The 18,547-nt window shown below is 42.0% G+C and overlaps 1 protein-coding gene across 1 annotated transcript in view; it reads right to left on the reverse strand.

The window, feature by feature from the left end:
• Positions 1–17,093, reverse strand: part of RBFOX1 (RNA binding fox-1 homolog 1) — a 958,925-nt gene extending 941,832 nt beyond the window's left edge. Inside the window, exon 1 of the mRNA XM_085628210.1 lies at positions 16,990–17,093. Within this exon, the coding sequence (XP_085484336.1) occupies positions 16,990–16,998 (9 nt within the window). The 5' untranslated portion in view covers positions 16,999–17,093. The remainder of the gene's footprint in view (positions 1–16,989) is intronic.
• Between the last annotated feature and the right edge of the window lie 1,454 nt (positions 17,094–18,547).

Genomic DNA, 18,547 nt, shown 5'->3' on the forward strand with positions numbered 1-18,547 from the left:
AAGAAAAATGCATTGCATGTGTGTCCCTGCTGTGGTACACATGTCCAGTCCTACCAAACTGAATGAATTTGAGGCAGATGAGCACAGTGAGGTGCTGTGCTGCGCTGCACTGCTGAATGCATGTGGCCTGTAAGAGTAACTGTGTAGGATGATATCATTATGAAGCCGCCATCTTGATGCTAATCAGCAGCGACTCCTTATCAGGGACTTCTGGGCACAGCTCACACCTCCTTTGAGGCCCCTGTGCATCTCCTAATGTAGCCGTGTTGATGAAGACACAAGTTTCATGTTTTTATGCACACTGCCAATGCACAGGTCAACTCTCTCTACCTCCTCTCCAGGCTCCTGATGAAAAAAGGAAAAGGAGGGCCTGAGGGGGCTGAGGCATGATCCGGCTACAAAGTGTAATAAAAAATAAATACATAGATGTCTGGATTTCACAGATGAGGGGCGTAGTTCAACTACGATGCACTCACACAGGTAAAGTCCATTCTATTTAGCAGACATATTGTGCTTGTCTCAGACAGTACAGTATATCGGCTAAAATGGGGCTGTCAGTGCGCACAACAGTGTTTCCCTGAAGCCAATGAAAAGCCACACAGTGGAGCAGGGGCAGGATCCCAAGCACTATCCCAGCTTTTTTTAGGCCCATCTTTCCAGTCCTAACAAGAATATGAGACAAAAATTGAGGTGGGTCTTCCAGCTGTCAATCCTTCACTTGCTGCTTCATCTAGCTCCTCGTTGGGAATCATGGCTTGCTGGTTCCAATGCCAAGCCCAGGATTCCTGCTTTTCTGCTGCCACAGAGCACTGAGTTGCCAGATAAGTAAGCAAGGTAAATAAAATGAATCAGTATGTGTGAAGCATGGCTTCTCACCAGTAAGGGTCTCAAGGAGCTGGGGGCAAGGGGGATGCAGATCTGACTGGGTGCTGTGGTTCATTTGAAGAGCAAGTTCTTGAGATCTTCCTAAATTGTGTAAGACACGGGAATAGCCTGAGGTGGAGAGGCATGTCGTTCCAGGATTTGGTGGAGAGGTAGGAGAAGGATCTTTCTCCAGTGCTGGAGTTGTGGATCTGAGGGACAGTGGCAAGGGCCAGTTGGATAGAGCGGAGGTGTATGGAGGGTGCATGGAATGAGAGGCGGTGATTGAGGTATGCTGGTACAGCATCATGGAGGGTTTTGTAGGTGTGTGAGGAGCTTGAAGGTGACTCTTTTGTTGACTGTGAGCCAGTGGAGTTCCCATAGGTGTTCAGAGATGTGTCTGCGGTAGAGGATGTTGAGGACCAGTCTGGCTGCGGTGTTCTGAGCATTTGGGAGTTTCCTGAGTAGTTCCTGGGTGGCGCCTGTATAGAGTGAGTTGCCATAGTCTCGTCTGTTGCTGATGAGTGTGTGGGTGACCATTTTTGTGGCTTTCTTGGGGATCCATTTGAAGGTCTTCTGAAGCAGGCGAAGAGTGTGCTAGCATGATGATGTGACGGCGTTGAACTGATTGTTCATGGTGAGCGAAAAGTCCAGTATGATGCCGAGATTTGAGGTGGTTAGTGGGTGTGGGGGGTTCCTAGCTTGGTGGGTCACCAGGAGTCCTCTCAAGCGGAGGTGTTGGGCCCCAGGATGTGGATTTCGGTCTTGCCCAAGTTGAGCTTGAGGCAGCTGTCTCTGATCCAGGTGACGACTGCCTTCATCCCATTGTGAAAGTTGATTCTGGCGATGGTGGACTCGTTGGTGAGGAGGAGAGGCAGCTGGATGTCATCGGCGTAGGAAACAATGTTGAGTCCCTGGCTCCTGATGATGGCTGCGAGCCGGCCATGTAAATGTTGAAAAGTGTGGGGCTCAAGGAGCAGGAGGATCTCTGTGTGTTAAGAGAGGAACGGAGGAAGTCTGACTCATTGTGTTCTACCGGTGAAAAAGGATCAGATCCAGTCCAGGGCTTTGTTGTGGATGCCGGCATCATGGAGTCTGATGATTAGGGTGTGGTGAGAGACGGTGTTGAATGCAGCTGAGAGGTCGAGGAGGATAAGGGCTGCTGTTTCTCCCCTTGTCAAGGTAGGAGCTGATGTCATCTGTTGCAGAGAGGAGGGCAGTCTCTGTGCTGTTGTTGCTTCCGATAGTGGTGGCGGCTCTGTGGAAGATGTGATGTAGGCATAGGTTCAAGGGGGCTCCGAAGTAAATGCTCCTCATGGTGTTGAGGGTGACGTCTGTCGTGAGTGGGGTCTAGTTGGTCAGGATCTGTTAAGGGGCGTTGTCATCGCATGAAGTGGTGGCGGGAGTGATGGGCTGGTCTTGGGTGTCAAATCTGTCGTAGATTTGCTTGATCTTGTAGTGGAAGTAGGTGCTGAGTTTGTTGCACATGTCTTGGGAGGGTAAGACATCTGTGGTCTCGCTGTGGGGTTTGGCAAACTCCTTGACAATGGCGAAGAGTTCTTTGCTGTTGTGTGCTTTGGCATTGATTCTGACTTGAAAGACCATTTCTTTGTGGTTTTGAGGAGGGTGTGGTATGAAGAGGTGGTGGCTTTGAAGGTTGTGTGGGTTTCCGGGGTTTGTTGTTCCTCCAGCTCTTCTCGAGCCATCTACAGGTGCGTCTGGACTCATGGAGAGCAGGAGGGAACCAGCTTGCTTTCTTGGAGTGCTGCTTGCTGGGTGGTATCTTGAGTGGCACCAGCGCATTGGAGAAGTTGGAGAACCAGTGGTGGAAGTTGAACGCAGAGGTATTGGGGCTATGGATGTCAGCAGTACGGTTGTGCTGAGGGAGGGAGTGTGAAGTTCTTAGGTGACTTTGTTCAAGTTGCAGCAGGGGGGCAGTGGATGTGTTGGTGTACGTTGGGTTTGGTGTTGGTGAAAAAAACTGCAGTGGTGGTCAGTCCAGAGGAATTCAGAGGTATGGCTGTAGGTGATGTGTTCGCTGGCAGAGAAGACAGGGTCGAGCGTGTGTCCTATTGTGGGGGTCAGAGAGGCGACCAGCTGCTTGAGTCCAATGTTACTGAGGCTCCCCAGAAGGGATGCAGTGTTCTGGTCATTGGGGTTGTCCAGGTGGAAGTTGAGGTCACTGAGTAGGATGTAATCAGTGGAAGTGAAAGCCTGGGGTGCGATGAAGTTGATGATGGCGTCGGGGAAGGGTGGGCAGGGGTAAAGAGGTCTGTAGATGAGGGTCCTGCAGATGGGGTTGGTCTGGAACTGGAAGTGGAGACGTTCCATGGTTGCCGTAGAGTTTTCCGAGTGGGTGGTCAAACACAGGAAGTTTTTGTGGACGATGGCAATGTCTCCTCCAGGTTGGTTGGTGCGATTCTTACAGGTGATCTTATGGCCGACAGGAATGGCGATGGCTATGTCTGGGCCTGAGCTGGGATTCATCCATTTTTCTGTGAAGAAGGAAATTTGGGGGAGACAGAGTCAAGGAGGTCCCAGATTTCTGTGGCGTGTTTGTGCCCATATTTTGCCAGCATCATTTTACATGTTCTAATGTTTAAGTCAGTACTTGGCATTTTTAGAACCAAAATCAAAAACCTCCTCACTACTCCGCTCACCTCCTCCCCTCACATGAGGAGTAAGCACTATATAAATGAAATTGCAAATCAAGACAATTTGCAATTTCTGCTTTGTTTGCTTGGTAGCAGAAGAAGATGGCAGATATTGCCTTTGAAGGGCAGATGCAGCCTCACATACCACCATTAATGGGCAAGCATTGTTTCCCTTTAAAATAATGGTGATCATTAAAGCACACTGCCTTGCACAATTAGAACCCCCACAGTGGGTTTTTTGTCCTAGATGTTGCGAATCACCTGTGACCCCTATTGCCTAATTTTAGGACACTGAAGCAGCAAGATAAACTGAAAGTGTCTGTCGGAGAAAATAATGTTTTTATTCCAATGCTCTCTTCTCCAGCTGTACTTTGCCCAGGCATTCACGGTGACAGACACCCACGCAGCTTCAGCCGGGGCTACGGAACATGACCGAGAAAGCACTTTCAGCCCAATGGGCGTTGCAAATCTGTCATGGACTACCGTCCAGGTGGGAAATTACAGGATGCAACTGTTATTTGATCCCCATACAGTTCCTCCTCTTAGCACTGCATAACACCCACACAGATCCACTCACATCTTCGTGATTATCAGTGGTAGCAATCTTCTGGCCAATATGTCTCTACCCCTAGGGCCCAAGGTGAATCCCAAATGTACCTGGACTTTATAGAGGCCTCTTCCAAGATATGTACAGATATTCTTGACCAAGCGAGTCTTATGCAACAAGAATAGATTGGGTTGTGTCAACGTGGGAAATGTAAAACCACCACCTTCTTCAGTCTCTTCCCTAGACCATTGACTTTCAAGGATAGGATGGAAAGTCCATATCCTTGTGAATCATGTTTTCCCCTCATGACCATCAGTCAAGTTTGACATAAATAACCTTGAATTTTCTTCCCTGCCTTTCCATCTGTGTTCGTTTTGTAGTGTTGATCCCTCTTCCCGTAATTAACTCCCCCTCCCTACTGCCTCAGGCTCCAAGTGTGGAACTACCTTCTTCCAAAATGCTTGAGGCAGCTGTCGCCCTACCAGTTCCAACATCAAACCTGTTGTGTTCACTTGTTTACCAGTCTCTTTTTCCTTCTATTGGTTGAAGAGTTACCCTTCAGTCATAGTTTGGCTGCCCATGGCTACAGCCCCCTCCCCACCGCTGATCATGTTGGCATTTGACTCTTTATTCGTCTTCTTCAGCTTTGCCTTCTCACTGAGGACTAACAGGGTTGGGTTGAGTCCTACCTGTCACATCTCCAATTGCCACTGTTTTCTGTCCATCCACTCCATTCGGGGACATTGGATTGTCCCCATGTCTCTTATGCTCCATGGGGTGCCAACCCTGCATACACACATATGCCTCTTCCAGGTATGCACAAACCCAGGGTCTTCCATCTGCTTGGATTCTCAATTTCACCTGGAATAACATCAGGTACTGCATGTTACATGTAACGTACCTTGACTTTATTGAATGATCTCTATACGGCCTGTACACTTATGTGTAGTCATGGAATGCCATGAACGTTTGATTTTGATATTACAAAGGGGCATGTAGACATGCTGCCCGGAGGATAACATTGCAGTCTCTAAAATTGAGAATATGGGATGTGATCAGTCATGATCTCCCCCTTAATATTGGAGTGGCCTCAGGCATGTGGTGAGCTCTTTCCACCATGAAGTTGAGGGACAAATTGATGAGTTTCATCCAGGTGATTACAAAGTCCTCTATAAATATCTCTGCATTCAGGCCCCTCTGCCTTATCATACTAGTTGCAGGAGTGGTTCATCTCTCTAGGGCCATCCACCACTACCAGTTGCTTCTCCGCTCCCGCCATAATCAAAGGCTGGCTTCGGTGCCCCATGAGACAGAGGATTACTGCCTCACACCATTATCTTAGATGACAGCTTACACACTGGCAGTTATTTAACTTTGGTGGAACAGTCACACCCACAAAAAGAGCAGGCTTTAAAATATCTATACTTGATGGGATGTATTGGCATACTTTGGGAATGAGGACTAGGTGTTGCATAATTTTCCCTTTTCTCTTTTTATAAAGGTTTTAAAGGAGACTTTTTTTGTATAAGAAATATCGTTATCATACGGAATGTAAACAGTGTTTCAAAGCATAGCAGGTAGTCAACAAAGAATGTTAATTGTTAATTAAATGGCTTTGTGCAGCATACAAAATGTAAATACATGTGGAATTAAACACTAAACACCTATAAAGGCAACTTCACTAATGAATATTAGAGACATAAATAGTACTCATGTTGTACTCATCTGTACACTTTCACAAGCCTTTGTGAATTGGCCACAACCACTTTAAATGTGTATGACATGGGAATATTCAGGGATTATTCATTATAATTTGGTATTATTTGCACTAATACAGAATGTTTCAGCGTATATTCACAAAGGAAAGCAAGAGTGCATAGAAGAGTACTTCTGTGGTACTCCAAATACCAATCGAACCATTATGATAAGATTAGCCGCACTCAATGTTATTCCATTAAATTGAAAAGAGCTCCCTCCGAGGCCCAATCATTAAAAAAACACTAACTTCACTTGCAAACAAAGAAAGAGAGAGCACATGAAGACAATGTAATAAAAAACTGTACAATGTATGATACATTACAAAAACAGGCAAATAAGAGGGGACTAGTACAGTACAGAAACAATGACAAACATCACAACATCTGTAATGCATTGCATAAAAATTTTATATTTTATTTTTTCTTTCTATATGAAGAAGAAACACGAACTCAGCCAAGGACACAGTCCACGCGTTTCGTCGTTATAAACAAGGACTTCCTCAGGGCCTGCAACAGACACTCTCAATTTGCATATGAATTCCGCTTTCCTATTAATTCTTATTTCAAACAAGTGGCCCCATTTTTGCATCAAATTTTGCTGACGATAGTCAGATGAGTCATACGTCCCGGCAAGTTTTAAATGACGAGATTCCCTTTCCGCACAGCAGGGCGTGGCCTCTACAGTATTTTTGATGACACCAGTGCTCACGTCTAACAGCTTACATTTTTCATGGAGGAACTCAGAAAAAATTTGGATTGCTATACCAGACCTTGAGGTCTTATCCATAGCTCCGTAATATGGAGATTATGGTGGTCAGTTTCCTTTGTAAAGAGGGACAAATTAAGGATTCTATAATGAGGACCACATCCTCATTTTCAGAATCAATCTTTTGACTAAACTGCTAGGATTTTATTGATCCCCAGCAAAGCCTGCGGCGCGTTTATTTCATGTCATTTCCATGACTGTCTGATTTGACTACATTGGCCCCACTGCCTCATGGGGGTTGTAGTCCCATGTTCGTGTTGATACCGGAACACGTACGGATTGCGCAACTCTTTGCCATGGTAATTCGAGTGCCTTGTTTCCCTTAGTCCCATGTTTGACTTTGTAATATAATGTTAACCGATATTCAAAGATGGGGCTCTGTGCCCAACCGGCACGTAGACGTTCAGAAGAGCTGACTTCATAAGCCTCACTCCCGGCAGAGTAAATTGTGAACGACATGAGATGCGGGTGTGACTAAAAGGCTACCCCTTCTACCGCTCCCCTGAGACACTTGCAATCCAACATAATAGGGTAAGATATGTGCGGTATGAGAACCAACACTAATGAAGGGAGGAACAATAACACAAAGGTGACGTGGATGTATGTGGATTATCTTGGTATGAGCATAAGATTATATGTATATATATAATTTTTATCATGGTGTTTTTAATGGAATGATGTTCAAGGACTGTTAATAACAGCGCGGTCACTTAATGCATGCCACAAAATGCGAATGAATGGGACAATAAGGCCCACAATGAGATCATCTTGTTTGACCATGGATCAGTATTGAGAGCACATGACATCAACCAGTATGTAATTTCTTTTTTTTTCTGGGGCTTTCTCTTACAGGCGGATATAAGACATAAGAAAACCAAATGAAAGCTATGTATACCTTTCATATCATTGATGAGAATGCAGGTTTTTGCATCCTCCAACTAAAAAGGTAGGGAAATCCCTTTGTGAATAACCAGGGAGGGATCCTCTATTTGCCCTGAAGAAAACCCGGAACCCAAGATGCCAATTTGAAGGGCTGAAACATGTTGGCAAGACACTAGGGTCATAGGACCATCACCTCCTGAAGACCCATTGTATAATATCCACTAGGCCCCTGTAAATAAAGGGATACCTGGAGACGGAGTCGCATTTTTATCTTTAAACCCCCTGGCCTATCTCTCCAAAGAGCTACCTGGAATATGGTTGAGCCTATCACGACCTTTAGGAGTCAGGGTGAACCCGATGATGAAGCATGACACCACTAGGGTGTGTTAGGGTTACTAAACAAAAAGGAATTGCTTCCTTTCCCGTGCCTCGAGAGTTTAGCGCTGAGCCTTTAGTACACTGGTTGGGATTCCTTTAGTAATTAACAATTTGATTTGGGAGGACGTATCTACAACTGGCACACCACTCTACCCTTCCGGTCTAGGTGGGGGGGGGGGGTCCCTCTACCCTGTCTAAGTATAGTTATATTAACCAGTACCCTGAACACATAAGAAGAATTAAAAGAAGCAAGACATACCATGGAAAGTGAAGTGCATAAGATTTAATTTGGCCATATGAGGGAGTAGATATCCTTGTTGGATCCACTGCATGTACTGGAGAATCGTGTCACAGCAGTAAGAAATTTAGCATCAGCAATTTCCTTTTGCTAATATACTGACTCCTTGTAATGGAAGTACTTTGTAGTATTTAAGATTCTGTAGTAATAGTAGTAGTATATAGTTTTAAGGAAACCTCTAGATTAATTCTGAAGGACATACCTTGTTTACAAATGTGGAAATTCTGCCATATGTTGTAACAAGGATTGTCTCTTGGTCTCACTGCATGACTAAAACACATTTTCACATTAGTAAACTGTATCTAGAAGTAAATTGTACCTTTCCTTTTGTCTTAAAAAGGGCTAATGCACCTTTTTTTTTAAAGTTCATTTGGTCAGTGAAATTAACATATTAATGAACTCTTCTTATCAATATAAATAAAACAAAATTAATTTGAAAAGAGCGGTAAAGATTAAACATCCACCTTGTCAAAAGGTTATTCAGACCAATATTTAATAGCTTAGTACACAAAAGAAAAACGCTCATTGAACCAACATTTTATGGTTATGTAATAAAACAAAAGGAACACATCATTCATTTCAAACACCAGTCAAAAGGCCAATTATAGCATTTATTTGTTTTTAACCTTTATATCTCAGGAACAAATTTCAAACATAAGGAGACAGACGCTAAACACGCTTAAATTGCTTTGACTAATTGTTGCTCAACAGATTAATGACAGTGATTAGTAAATTGGTAGGGAAGAAGGTGTAGGAGTTTCTATTTAAATTTGCTCATTAACATATGTCCACGTACTTCTATAAAAAATCTCCCTGTCATAAAAATTCTTCAAGTTCTGAGATAAGCCGGTTGTATTGACCTGCTGGTCACTATTCTAGTTGTTTGATGTACAAGCCACTCCCAGAGGGCTGGCTCACACCCCATCCCACACCCATCCACCACAGGCGTCACAGGACATGTGACCCGATAATAAAAGGGGCTGGGCGCACGTGCCCTTGGCCAGTTTTACCCACCATCGAAGTGTGTATGTGTCCTTCTTAATAGTGCATGGGAGACTAGGGCCCCACACCATTACACCGGTTTCCGATATCAGACATTAAGGGCCCAATTCACAAAAGGACTTACGTGTAGTAAAGTTACGAGTGCGGAGTCTCTGCACGTGTGGTGGAATCTCTGCCTGGCACACTCTCTACAGTGCGCTGTGCGAGGATGCCACCCCGAGGGCAGATTTTCCACCACGAGTGCGCAGACTCCACAGGTCTCTGCACTCTAACTTTACTACTTCCTTTGCGAATGGGGCCCAAGTGCTGGGTGGATTGGACCTCTGCACATGCTTCAATGAAGATGCGAAAGGTCAAGCAGGTTACCCCATTTGTAGTGGGATATGCCGCATACATGTCAGAGGTAGGCGAGACATACAAGACTTGAGCTTAGCTCAAGCCAGATCTTAACTCTGGCTTGGCCCGAGGTGTTCTGGGAATCGCAAGCCAAAAGCTAGCTGAGCCCAGACATCATAGCTTCTGCTTACTTTACATTCTCCGGTGCACTTTCACATGATTCTCAAAACCTCACGGGTAAACCCGTGAAAGGGCTAGTCAGAGCTGCTGGCTATTTGCATTTCTACAATGAAATTGCAAAATGCCTGTGACATTGACCAGCCCCTCCTCGACTGCACCTCAGGAAGGTTTCAAGAGTGATGGAACAGTTTGCAGAGAGTGGGAGGCATAAAGGAAGATCAAAGTAGTGAAATAGAATTGGAGAGCAAGAACGACCAGGAGAGACAAAGAACGAGAGTGAGGGGGAGACAATCTGAGTATAAAAGAGAGGTAGTGAGGTATAAGAATAGAGAGTGAATAACAATAAGAGTGGGGGAAGGGAAAGAGATAAAGGGGTGATAAAGGAGAAAGAAAGTGAGAGAGAAAAAGAGTGGGATCAGTAAGAAAGAGAGGAGAGAGAGAAAAAGAGAAAGAGACAGCGAGAAAGAGACGAAGGGTTTGCGAGATAATATAAATTAGAAAGAGAAAGGGTGTAGATAGTGAGATGTAGGGAGAACAAGAAAGAGTGAGAAATCATTCAAACTATGATATTTTGGTGGCTCAGTTTCTATTTTAGCTCCTACACCCAAGTCTACTGTTTCCATACATTCTCTGGCTTACCCACCTCTCATAGAAATTAGAGCACATCCATGACTGGATATACTGAAGCTACACAGCTGATCTGAGGGATAGTATAGAATGAGATTGTATTCCTACTGCTCTCTAAAAATGTGGTATCTCCTGGACGTCACACTTTCAGTAATATGCCCCATTTTTTTCCCTTAAACTACACATACACTTCATCTGAGATGTGCCACTTACCAGTGCTATTGGACGTTAACTTGAAAAGTGGCCACAGGAAGACACTATGTCAGACAAAATGAAGTTCTGTAGGTCCTCAGGAGTAACACTCTACCTTGTCTATAAGTATAAATGTGTATATTTGGTTACATCAATCTCACTATGAACTGTGCAGTGTTTAAAGTCTCTGGGCCTCACTTACAATGATTTGTCATAGGGCAGCGCCGCAAGTGTTGTTGCTGTGCTGCCCTGCACTTAATCAGTAGGGCATGAATGCACTGTATGTACGAGATAGGGTGCATTTCTGTCCTTTCAGCCGGTGCACAATATGGTGCCTAGTGCCAACACAGGCATGCGTTATTGGCAGGATTGTTTTTGTGCATGAAGTGACACCTTCCTTCACAAAAACAATCCATGAAGGCGTTTTCCTCTTTCTATGTGTCCTGCAGAATGCAGCACACATAGAAAGCGTAAAAAAGGAGGCAAAATAAACATATTACTCCGTGTTATTCCTGCCCAGGAGTGGTGTACAGTTTTTACACATTCCCAAGTTTATAGATCCTTGGAACTCTGGGAATGCTTCAAAACCCATGGTTGTTGGATGGGAACACCCACTCGAAAGCCCATGGAACACCTACCTGACACAGTGTCAGGAAAAACAGCCACTTGCACTGCATTGCCTTACACCATATCTACAAGGCCATGAAAAGCCACACAAATTGGCTTCACGTGGCCTCGTAGATATGGGTCTGAACTCTGCGCCACGGGAGCACCATAAAAAGTGATGCACCGGCGGCACAAGGGGCTTGCAAATAAGCTCCTTTGTACCTGTCTGCAATGACCACCTAACACAAATAAGGCAGTGTTTACAGATGTTTGTGTGCCTTATAAAAAAACTGAACACCTACTCGGACTCACGCTAATTACGATTGCCCTCCCTCAGAGGATCAAGCCAGACCTCTAATATGGGAAATTGATCCTAGCCCGGGAATTCAATATCTAGCCCCCTTGATGCACTCGAACTGATACGGTTATCGACCCCCATATCTACATTCACCGGAAGTCCCCGTGTTGACACCAGTCATACCCAGCACTGCTGTACCCCAAGCAGTCTCCAGGGCTCGGTGTCCCTGCAGCTTCCTGAAATTAGCTCCTGTGCACCCCGGCTGGTTGGTGGTGCATCTTGACCCTTGGCGTCCCTATCTCATCTCCGTGATTCATAGCTCCCGGTCCAAATTCAGATCAGCACGAACACAATTGTAACCTGGACCTGCAGATGACCTTAACTTACTACAGGTTGAAACGCCATTGACCTCCCAGCGCAACTCTTGGCGCAACTCTCAGGTTCACAAAATTGAATTTTTTTTGTAATTAATTTATGTGAATAATTACTTGTGAACCAAAAAGTACCTTGTAAATATTGTGACTATTGTCAACCCTGCGCCGCTCTTCCCTGTGTCATTTGTGCCGTTCACCTTGTGTTTCACGAGCACTTATGTGCACAAGTTGTTTTTGGGTTACACCCACATCTTAATGTAAACAGTGCTGATTCTGTTTTTGTCTATACATGTTCTAAATACAGAATGCTCATTGAATCTCTCTCAAACCATTTGAGTCTCCCTGTTTCTCCTTTTTGCAACTATATGTGCATGTTTTATGAACAGCCTGTCGAATATAACTTGTTTAGACATTGTTTCTGTTACATACATTCATCAACCCAGGTCTCAACTGGGTATATGGGTGACAACCTGTAGTATGATTCCAATTATTAAAAAAACTGTGCCACTGTTACATCCTTGTGTCATTCAGCTCTATTACATGATACAGAAAGTAAATCACTTCCAGTTAAATGTCTGGCTACACAGAGCTTTTCCCATAGGTGTGCTTACATCTCAAATTTTGGAAAAAGTCACACTTAGAGCTTCATTACAACCACCACGTAATTCATTTGAGGTTGTTAATGAAAGCTATCAGTCCTAATGCTTAATTTGAGCCAGTGGCTTCAGGTGGGGTCCAATAGCACTCATTTTGGGGACCCAAACTTGCTTTTCTTCCACAGACTTTCATACAGAAAAACACAGAAGGAGGAGGAAGAGAAAGATGGAAAATTATGACAAAGAATGAAAGGAGGGATGAGAAAGGTCATTTAAGAGTGAAATAAAGGGGCAGGGAGTGAATGGTGGCGAAAGAAAAAGGAGTGAGTTAGAATCAAGATTATACAGCCTTGGTATTCATCAATCCCTACATTAGTCACCACAGGCTTCAGGTTTCTGTGAAAAACCTTTGGGCACCTGCACTTATTGTTTTACATCTTAAGCACGGTCACCCCCATCAGAATTACAAGTTGTGGGTGAACATCTCGGATCCATTCCTGTTTCACTCAGATTCCTGCAGCCAAAAGCACCAACATCTCTAGGAAAAACCCTTTGGAGAAGAGAGGACTTATTGTCAAGCTCAGGTTTAGTAATATCATTACCACAGTCATTTCCCAATTCTAAGTGGGCCCTCACATTCTCGCCCAGAATTCGCCATTTTTCTACTTTTTACCCCCACCCACCTAGAGTTAATGGTACGACCGGTATAGATGTTTTTCACACACACTTTTTGAGAGAAATCACAAACACTACTTCCTGGCTTTCTGGATCAGATGAAATTCCAAACTGCTAGGCAGTCTACATATCAAGAAAACATATTTAGTAGGAAATGTTTATTCCTTCAAGTCTTTGCAACTGAATGGACTAAACCATTAGTTTAGATCTTACCAGATTTGTATTCATTACAAACTCTCTGGTTGTCATGGCTCTTGATTACTAAGATCCAGATTGTAGAATTGCTCTCGCTTTAGGTCAGAGTGGAAGTGGCTTGTAGCCAGTTTCATAAAAGCTACACATATGACTGTTTGCTCATGCATTTAGTTAGAGCACTGGACAATGATGACTTTTTTATTAGTTTAATTATACGCTAGGCTAGTTTTAATCATACTGTTTTTTCTGGGGCTAGCTCATTACTGTGAGATGGCCTCTGGTTTCACTCCAACTGCATCTGCAATTTTATTCTATTATCCAGCACAAAGAAATAGTTTTCATCATATTACAGAGTGGTGGGAGCCACTCTGTATCTATAGTTAGGGTGACCGGAGATTGGGATTTTTCTGATTTTCATCCTTTAATAACTTTGCACCCATTTGACGAATGTCCGCAAAACTTTTCAGGCCTACTGCTCCCATTTCATTTCTGGAGTCCTAAAAGTTTTGATGCATTTCTTTATGAAAGTGCACAGAATAAAGGGCGGTCCTAAAACAGCTGTAAAATCCAATGCCTTTTATAGACTTTTGAATTTCGCGCAGTGCGAACACCGCCAGTCGGATTTTTACAAAATTTGGAAGGATAATATATTATTGTGTGCAAATGATTCTTTGAGGTACTGCAGGTAAGTAGGGTAAGTATTTTATATGTTTGAAGTGTTTTTAATTTAGCTATACCTGTGGTTGCAGTAGTACAGTGGTACTTCTGATGTACATAGCGATAACAAGTCATTAGCTGATTGGCTAATGACTGTCTTTAAAAAAGTTAGAGGCAGCCATGTTGTCTTCAGATTGAGTTTCCCTCTTTTCAGCGTTACACCATTCAATACAGATAAGTATTTGGTCTGGTAGTCTTCCCATACCTATTACCACTTTAGTAATGTCATAATAGGTAGGGTATAATATTTATAAGTTTAAATATATATATTTATTTTTTAATCGCGAGTACTTCTGCACAGAGCAAAAAATTGCAAATATTCTATAAGACACTATGGGACTTATTTGAAAGCCCCTTGTGCCACCGGTAAATCATTTTTTCCCATATTAAAAGTGAAAAACTGGTGGCACAAGGGGTTTGTAAATATGCCCTATATTTCATAAATATTGTGTTGTAAAGTATATTTTCGATTTTTACATATTTAAATATGTACAAAAAAGGGTACAGAATAGTGTGCTAATTACTAAAAAATGACCATGCTACTTTAAAAAAAAACTCAGCTCAGAGTACACTGCTATAAAAATTTATTGATATTAAAAAAGAAAAATGTTAACCTTACAGAATGTTTTTGGGGTACCGCAGGACTACCTTGCTCCCCGTATTTTTAAATCTATATATTTATAGAAACTTATACATTTTTCAATCAACCTATTACAACTTTACTGAAGTGGTAATAATTTGGGCAAAAATACCACACCTAGGGCCACATTTACAATAGGATAGCACAGCGCAGTGCCGCAAGCAATTTTGCAGTGCCACGCTGCGTCATTCTAAATGTGCAGGAATGCACCGTATTAACAAAAATACAGTGAATTCCTGTACTGACCCCTGCACCGCTGCTAAAAAAGCAGCCTAATGCCATTGCAGGCACCCTTTTGGCATATTGCAAGGGTGTCTGCGCTGCGGGGATGATTGATTTTGTGCAGAAAGGGAAACCTTCCTGCACACAATCAATCAATGGAGGCAACTTCCTCCTTCTATGTCTGCTACAGAATGCAGAACACATAGAAAGAGGAAAGAACAAGGAGAAATAAGGATATTTCTCCTAGGTGCACCTCCCAAATGCCATCCAGGGGGGTTAGAATCTGATGCATTCCCAGGTTTACAATTCCTCGTAAATCTGGGAATGCTCAGATTCCATGGGTGTTGCGTGGGAACACAACCGCAGCAACACCCATCGAAGGCCCCTTTCATGCAGTGTTCTGCGTGAAAGGGGCACATACTTGCAAAGCCATGAAAAGCCATGTAAATTGGCATTGTGTGACTTTGTAAATATGCTGCAGCACATTGTGCCACAAGTGCTTCAAAAATGTAATGCTGCGGTGGCACAAAAGTGCCGCTAGGGTCTCATAAATGAGACTGCCTAATACTTACCTACTTCAGAAGGCATAACGCAGAACATGGGCAAAGTGTACCTAAAAACAACATTGTTGTGTTTAACTTTTCATAAGCCAATGATTAGATGATCAGCTAATGACTTGTAATCACTATGTACCGTGGTACTATTGCACACTGCCCCCATATTTTGCTAAAATACTGCAACAACAGATATCAATAACTTTAAATACTTTAAAACTTATAAATCAGTTACACTACTTACCTAAACTACACAAAATAATCATGTGGGCCCTATAATATGTAATTCTGCCACATTGTAACAAAATGAGACTGACGGTTTTCACAGAATAGAAAATACAAAAGTTTATGCGAAATACTTTGCAATTAAGCATGTTTTGGGACTCCCTTTTTTCTTTGGACCACCTTGACTACTTGTTGCTATTCATCAAACGAGTCCAAAATATTTAAGGGAGAAAATATTTAAAAATCCATATTTCGATAATACCTACACATTTATGCCCAAGAAAGGTACCCATTACCACTGAAAAAAGTGGGCATAGGTTGCTAATAACAATAAAACGTAATACTTAATGATATGGAACACTTTAAGCCATAAGTTAGCAAAACACTGATCGCACAAGAAGGGAAATTTGTGCTAAATACTATATGGCTGATTTTTGCCTTTGGTAAACATAGCCATTAACAAATCACATATCCATTTGTGAGCCCCATGTACTGTGGTATACCATGAACTTTGCACGGTACACCATAGCACAATATATACATACATTTTATATAACTTATAAGTTTAACATTACTTACACTATTTACATATACAAACAGAATATATACATTCTGTTTCTTTTTAATTTGCACACTCCTCTTTACGCCACTATAGTGTATAACAATTCACTTTACACCACTCCACTGTATACTATTTAAAGTATGCTATGCCACTCTACGATATTCCGGAATACCACACTATATTGAACGTTAATCTACTGTATGTTAGTCCACTGTACTCCACTGCATGTCACTCCTTTCCGTAGACATCATATTTGGATATATTGTAGATTTTTACAATGGCATGAATGGTTATTCCAAGGATGTAAAGTTTTTCCTTATTTACATAATCACAACTAACTGTGATGTATATGTGACTGCAGCATTCATCCTTACATATAAATAATAACTTAAGTAGAATACTTCACATGATTAAAACACAATCTTAACATATTTGAAAACGTTCCCATGTTTAAAAACGTATGTAAACCTCAATGAATAAGTCAAGTTAACTCATATGTGGAGGAAAAAAACACAATTCCCAAAAACATTTAAAATCATCTCTGTAGCCAATTTCCTAAATTTCTCAACTCTTTTTTCAAACCATTCCAAAACCAAAGAACAGCAATGCATACATTATATTTGTTCTCTCTTAAACAAATATTGTATTGCTACTTTAGAAGAGGCGATCTTCTAAATCTTTTTATGAAATCTCCTCACAACACCTTTCCATTAAGGAAAACCTATTATGGGTTCCACAGATTTTATCACCTTATGTGGTCTACATGTTGTTTATTCAGTGTGCCTTTTCAGGATCCTTCGATGAGGGGATCGGTACCGGATAAAATTGATGCAGCTTGTACTTACTCTATACATGAGAGTGGGCAATATCCTCAAACAGTGATGCTGAAGGCCAAACTATCATATGACGTCAAGATGGCGGAGTGATTTAAAGGCTTGATGCTGTGATCTGCGGGTAGGTAAATTGAGTATCGTTAAATTAGGCCACATTGATGTATGTAAAGTTCACAAAACTGCTGTACTGTGTTATACAAAAAAAAATTGTTATATTTACAATAATTGATCCAAAATGGATTGATGTGAAATTAATGCCAGATACTTCTGAACTATTTTAACCTCCCTTTAATATTTTTGTTTCAGAAGCATACAACAGACTAGTATCAGTCTCATAACCTTCAATTATCAACAGGACTACTTTTTTTATGAAAATGAACATAAGAGAATGATTACTTCCAAATCTCCTTGGTAAAATAAACGTCAGAGAAGTCAAATTAGCAAGATGGTGATCATACAGAAACAAGGCCAAAGGACCCTATATCCGGTCATAAACAACTGCATTGTTTTGCTTTAGCTAAATCGTTGGCACTGGAGTAGCAGTAGGGAATGCAAGACTCTGCCTCCAAGATTGCCAGTAACCAGGCATATGAAAAGACAGCCACAAGTTTGACTTTATGCTCCTTAACGGAAAGCTGAAGGAGCGCCCACAAATGTATTTTCATCAGTCCAATAAAGCCACATATATTTGAGATCCCTATAGTGCATAGAAATTAACTGTGGTGTTGTCAATTAATCTTAAAGTAAAAGGTTACATCCAATCATCTTTATTCATGAGAATCCTACACATTTATGATTGATTGTATAACAACATTCCTCCGTTGCCTTGCCACACGTCATTACCTTTAGTGTGTGATGAATAACCTGATTTTCATCTATACATTCCCTAAAACATCCTGTACATGCTGCAAGACAAACAGTAGTTTTCCAATAAAAATGCCTCATGTTTGCAAGCTGTGCCTGCTCTTGCCCTTGATTTGCAGAGAAGGGAGTCCAATCTACCTAAGAAATTATAAAAATGTAAATGCACTGAGTTCTTTCTACTTTTCTGTTTTGGGGACAACTTTTTCTGATGAACGCTTAACTCTCTTTTATGAACTTCACTGCGCCCAATATGATGTTTTCCCCTCCAGCTTTTGCTACAGTAGTTCTGACTTATGACAAAAATGAGCAACTCGCTGCTTCCATGCCTGCTGTATAGCGCATGAGGCAATTATAGAAACTGCCTACAGTTTTCCCTATCAGCCATCATACTGCTTTGTTGAAGCCCTGTCAGCTTTGAGCAGATATTTGATTTTTTGTTGGAATAAAAATGCAACATCACCGATAATTTGTGTTTCAGGTTTTAATGAACGCAATCGACATAGCCTAAATAAATCTTGACCTGAAACCCTCACATCTATGATCAGACTTCAGGTATCTGTTTGAGTTTTTTTTTCCTCATTTTTGATGTTGGTAATTGTATCGCTAATTGAATTACAGCAGCTGAATGATATTATTAATTAAGCCGAACTTCTTTCACACCTGTTTCACAGTTCTGCGTCATAATTTTAAACACTTTTCCTGAAAG

The sequence above is a fragment of the Triturus cristatus genome, chromosome 10, assembly GCF_964204655.1.
Source record: "Triturus cristatus chromosome 10, aTriCri1.1, whole genome shotgun sequence".
Lineage (NCBI taxonomy): Eukaryota > Metazoa > Chordata > Amphibia > Caudata > Salamandridae > Triturus > Triturus cristatus.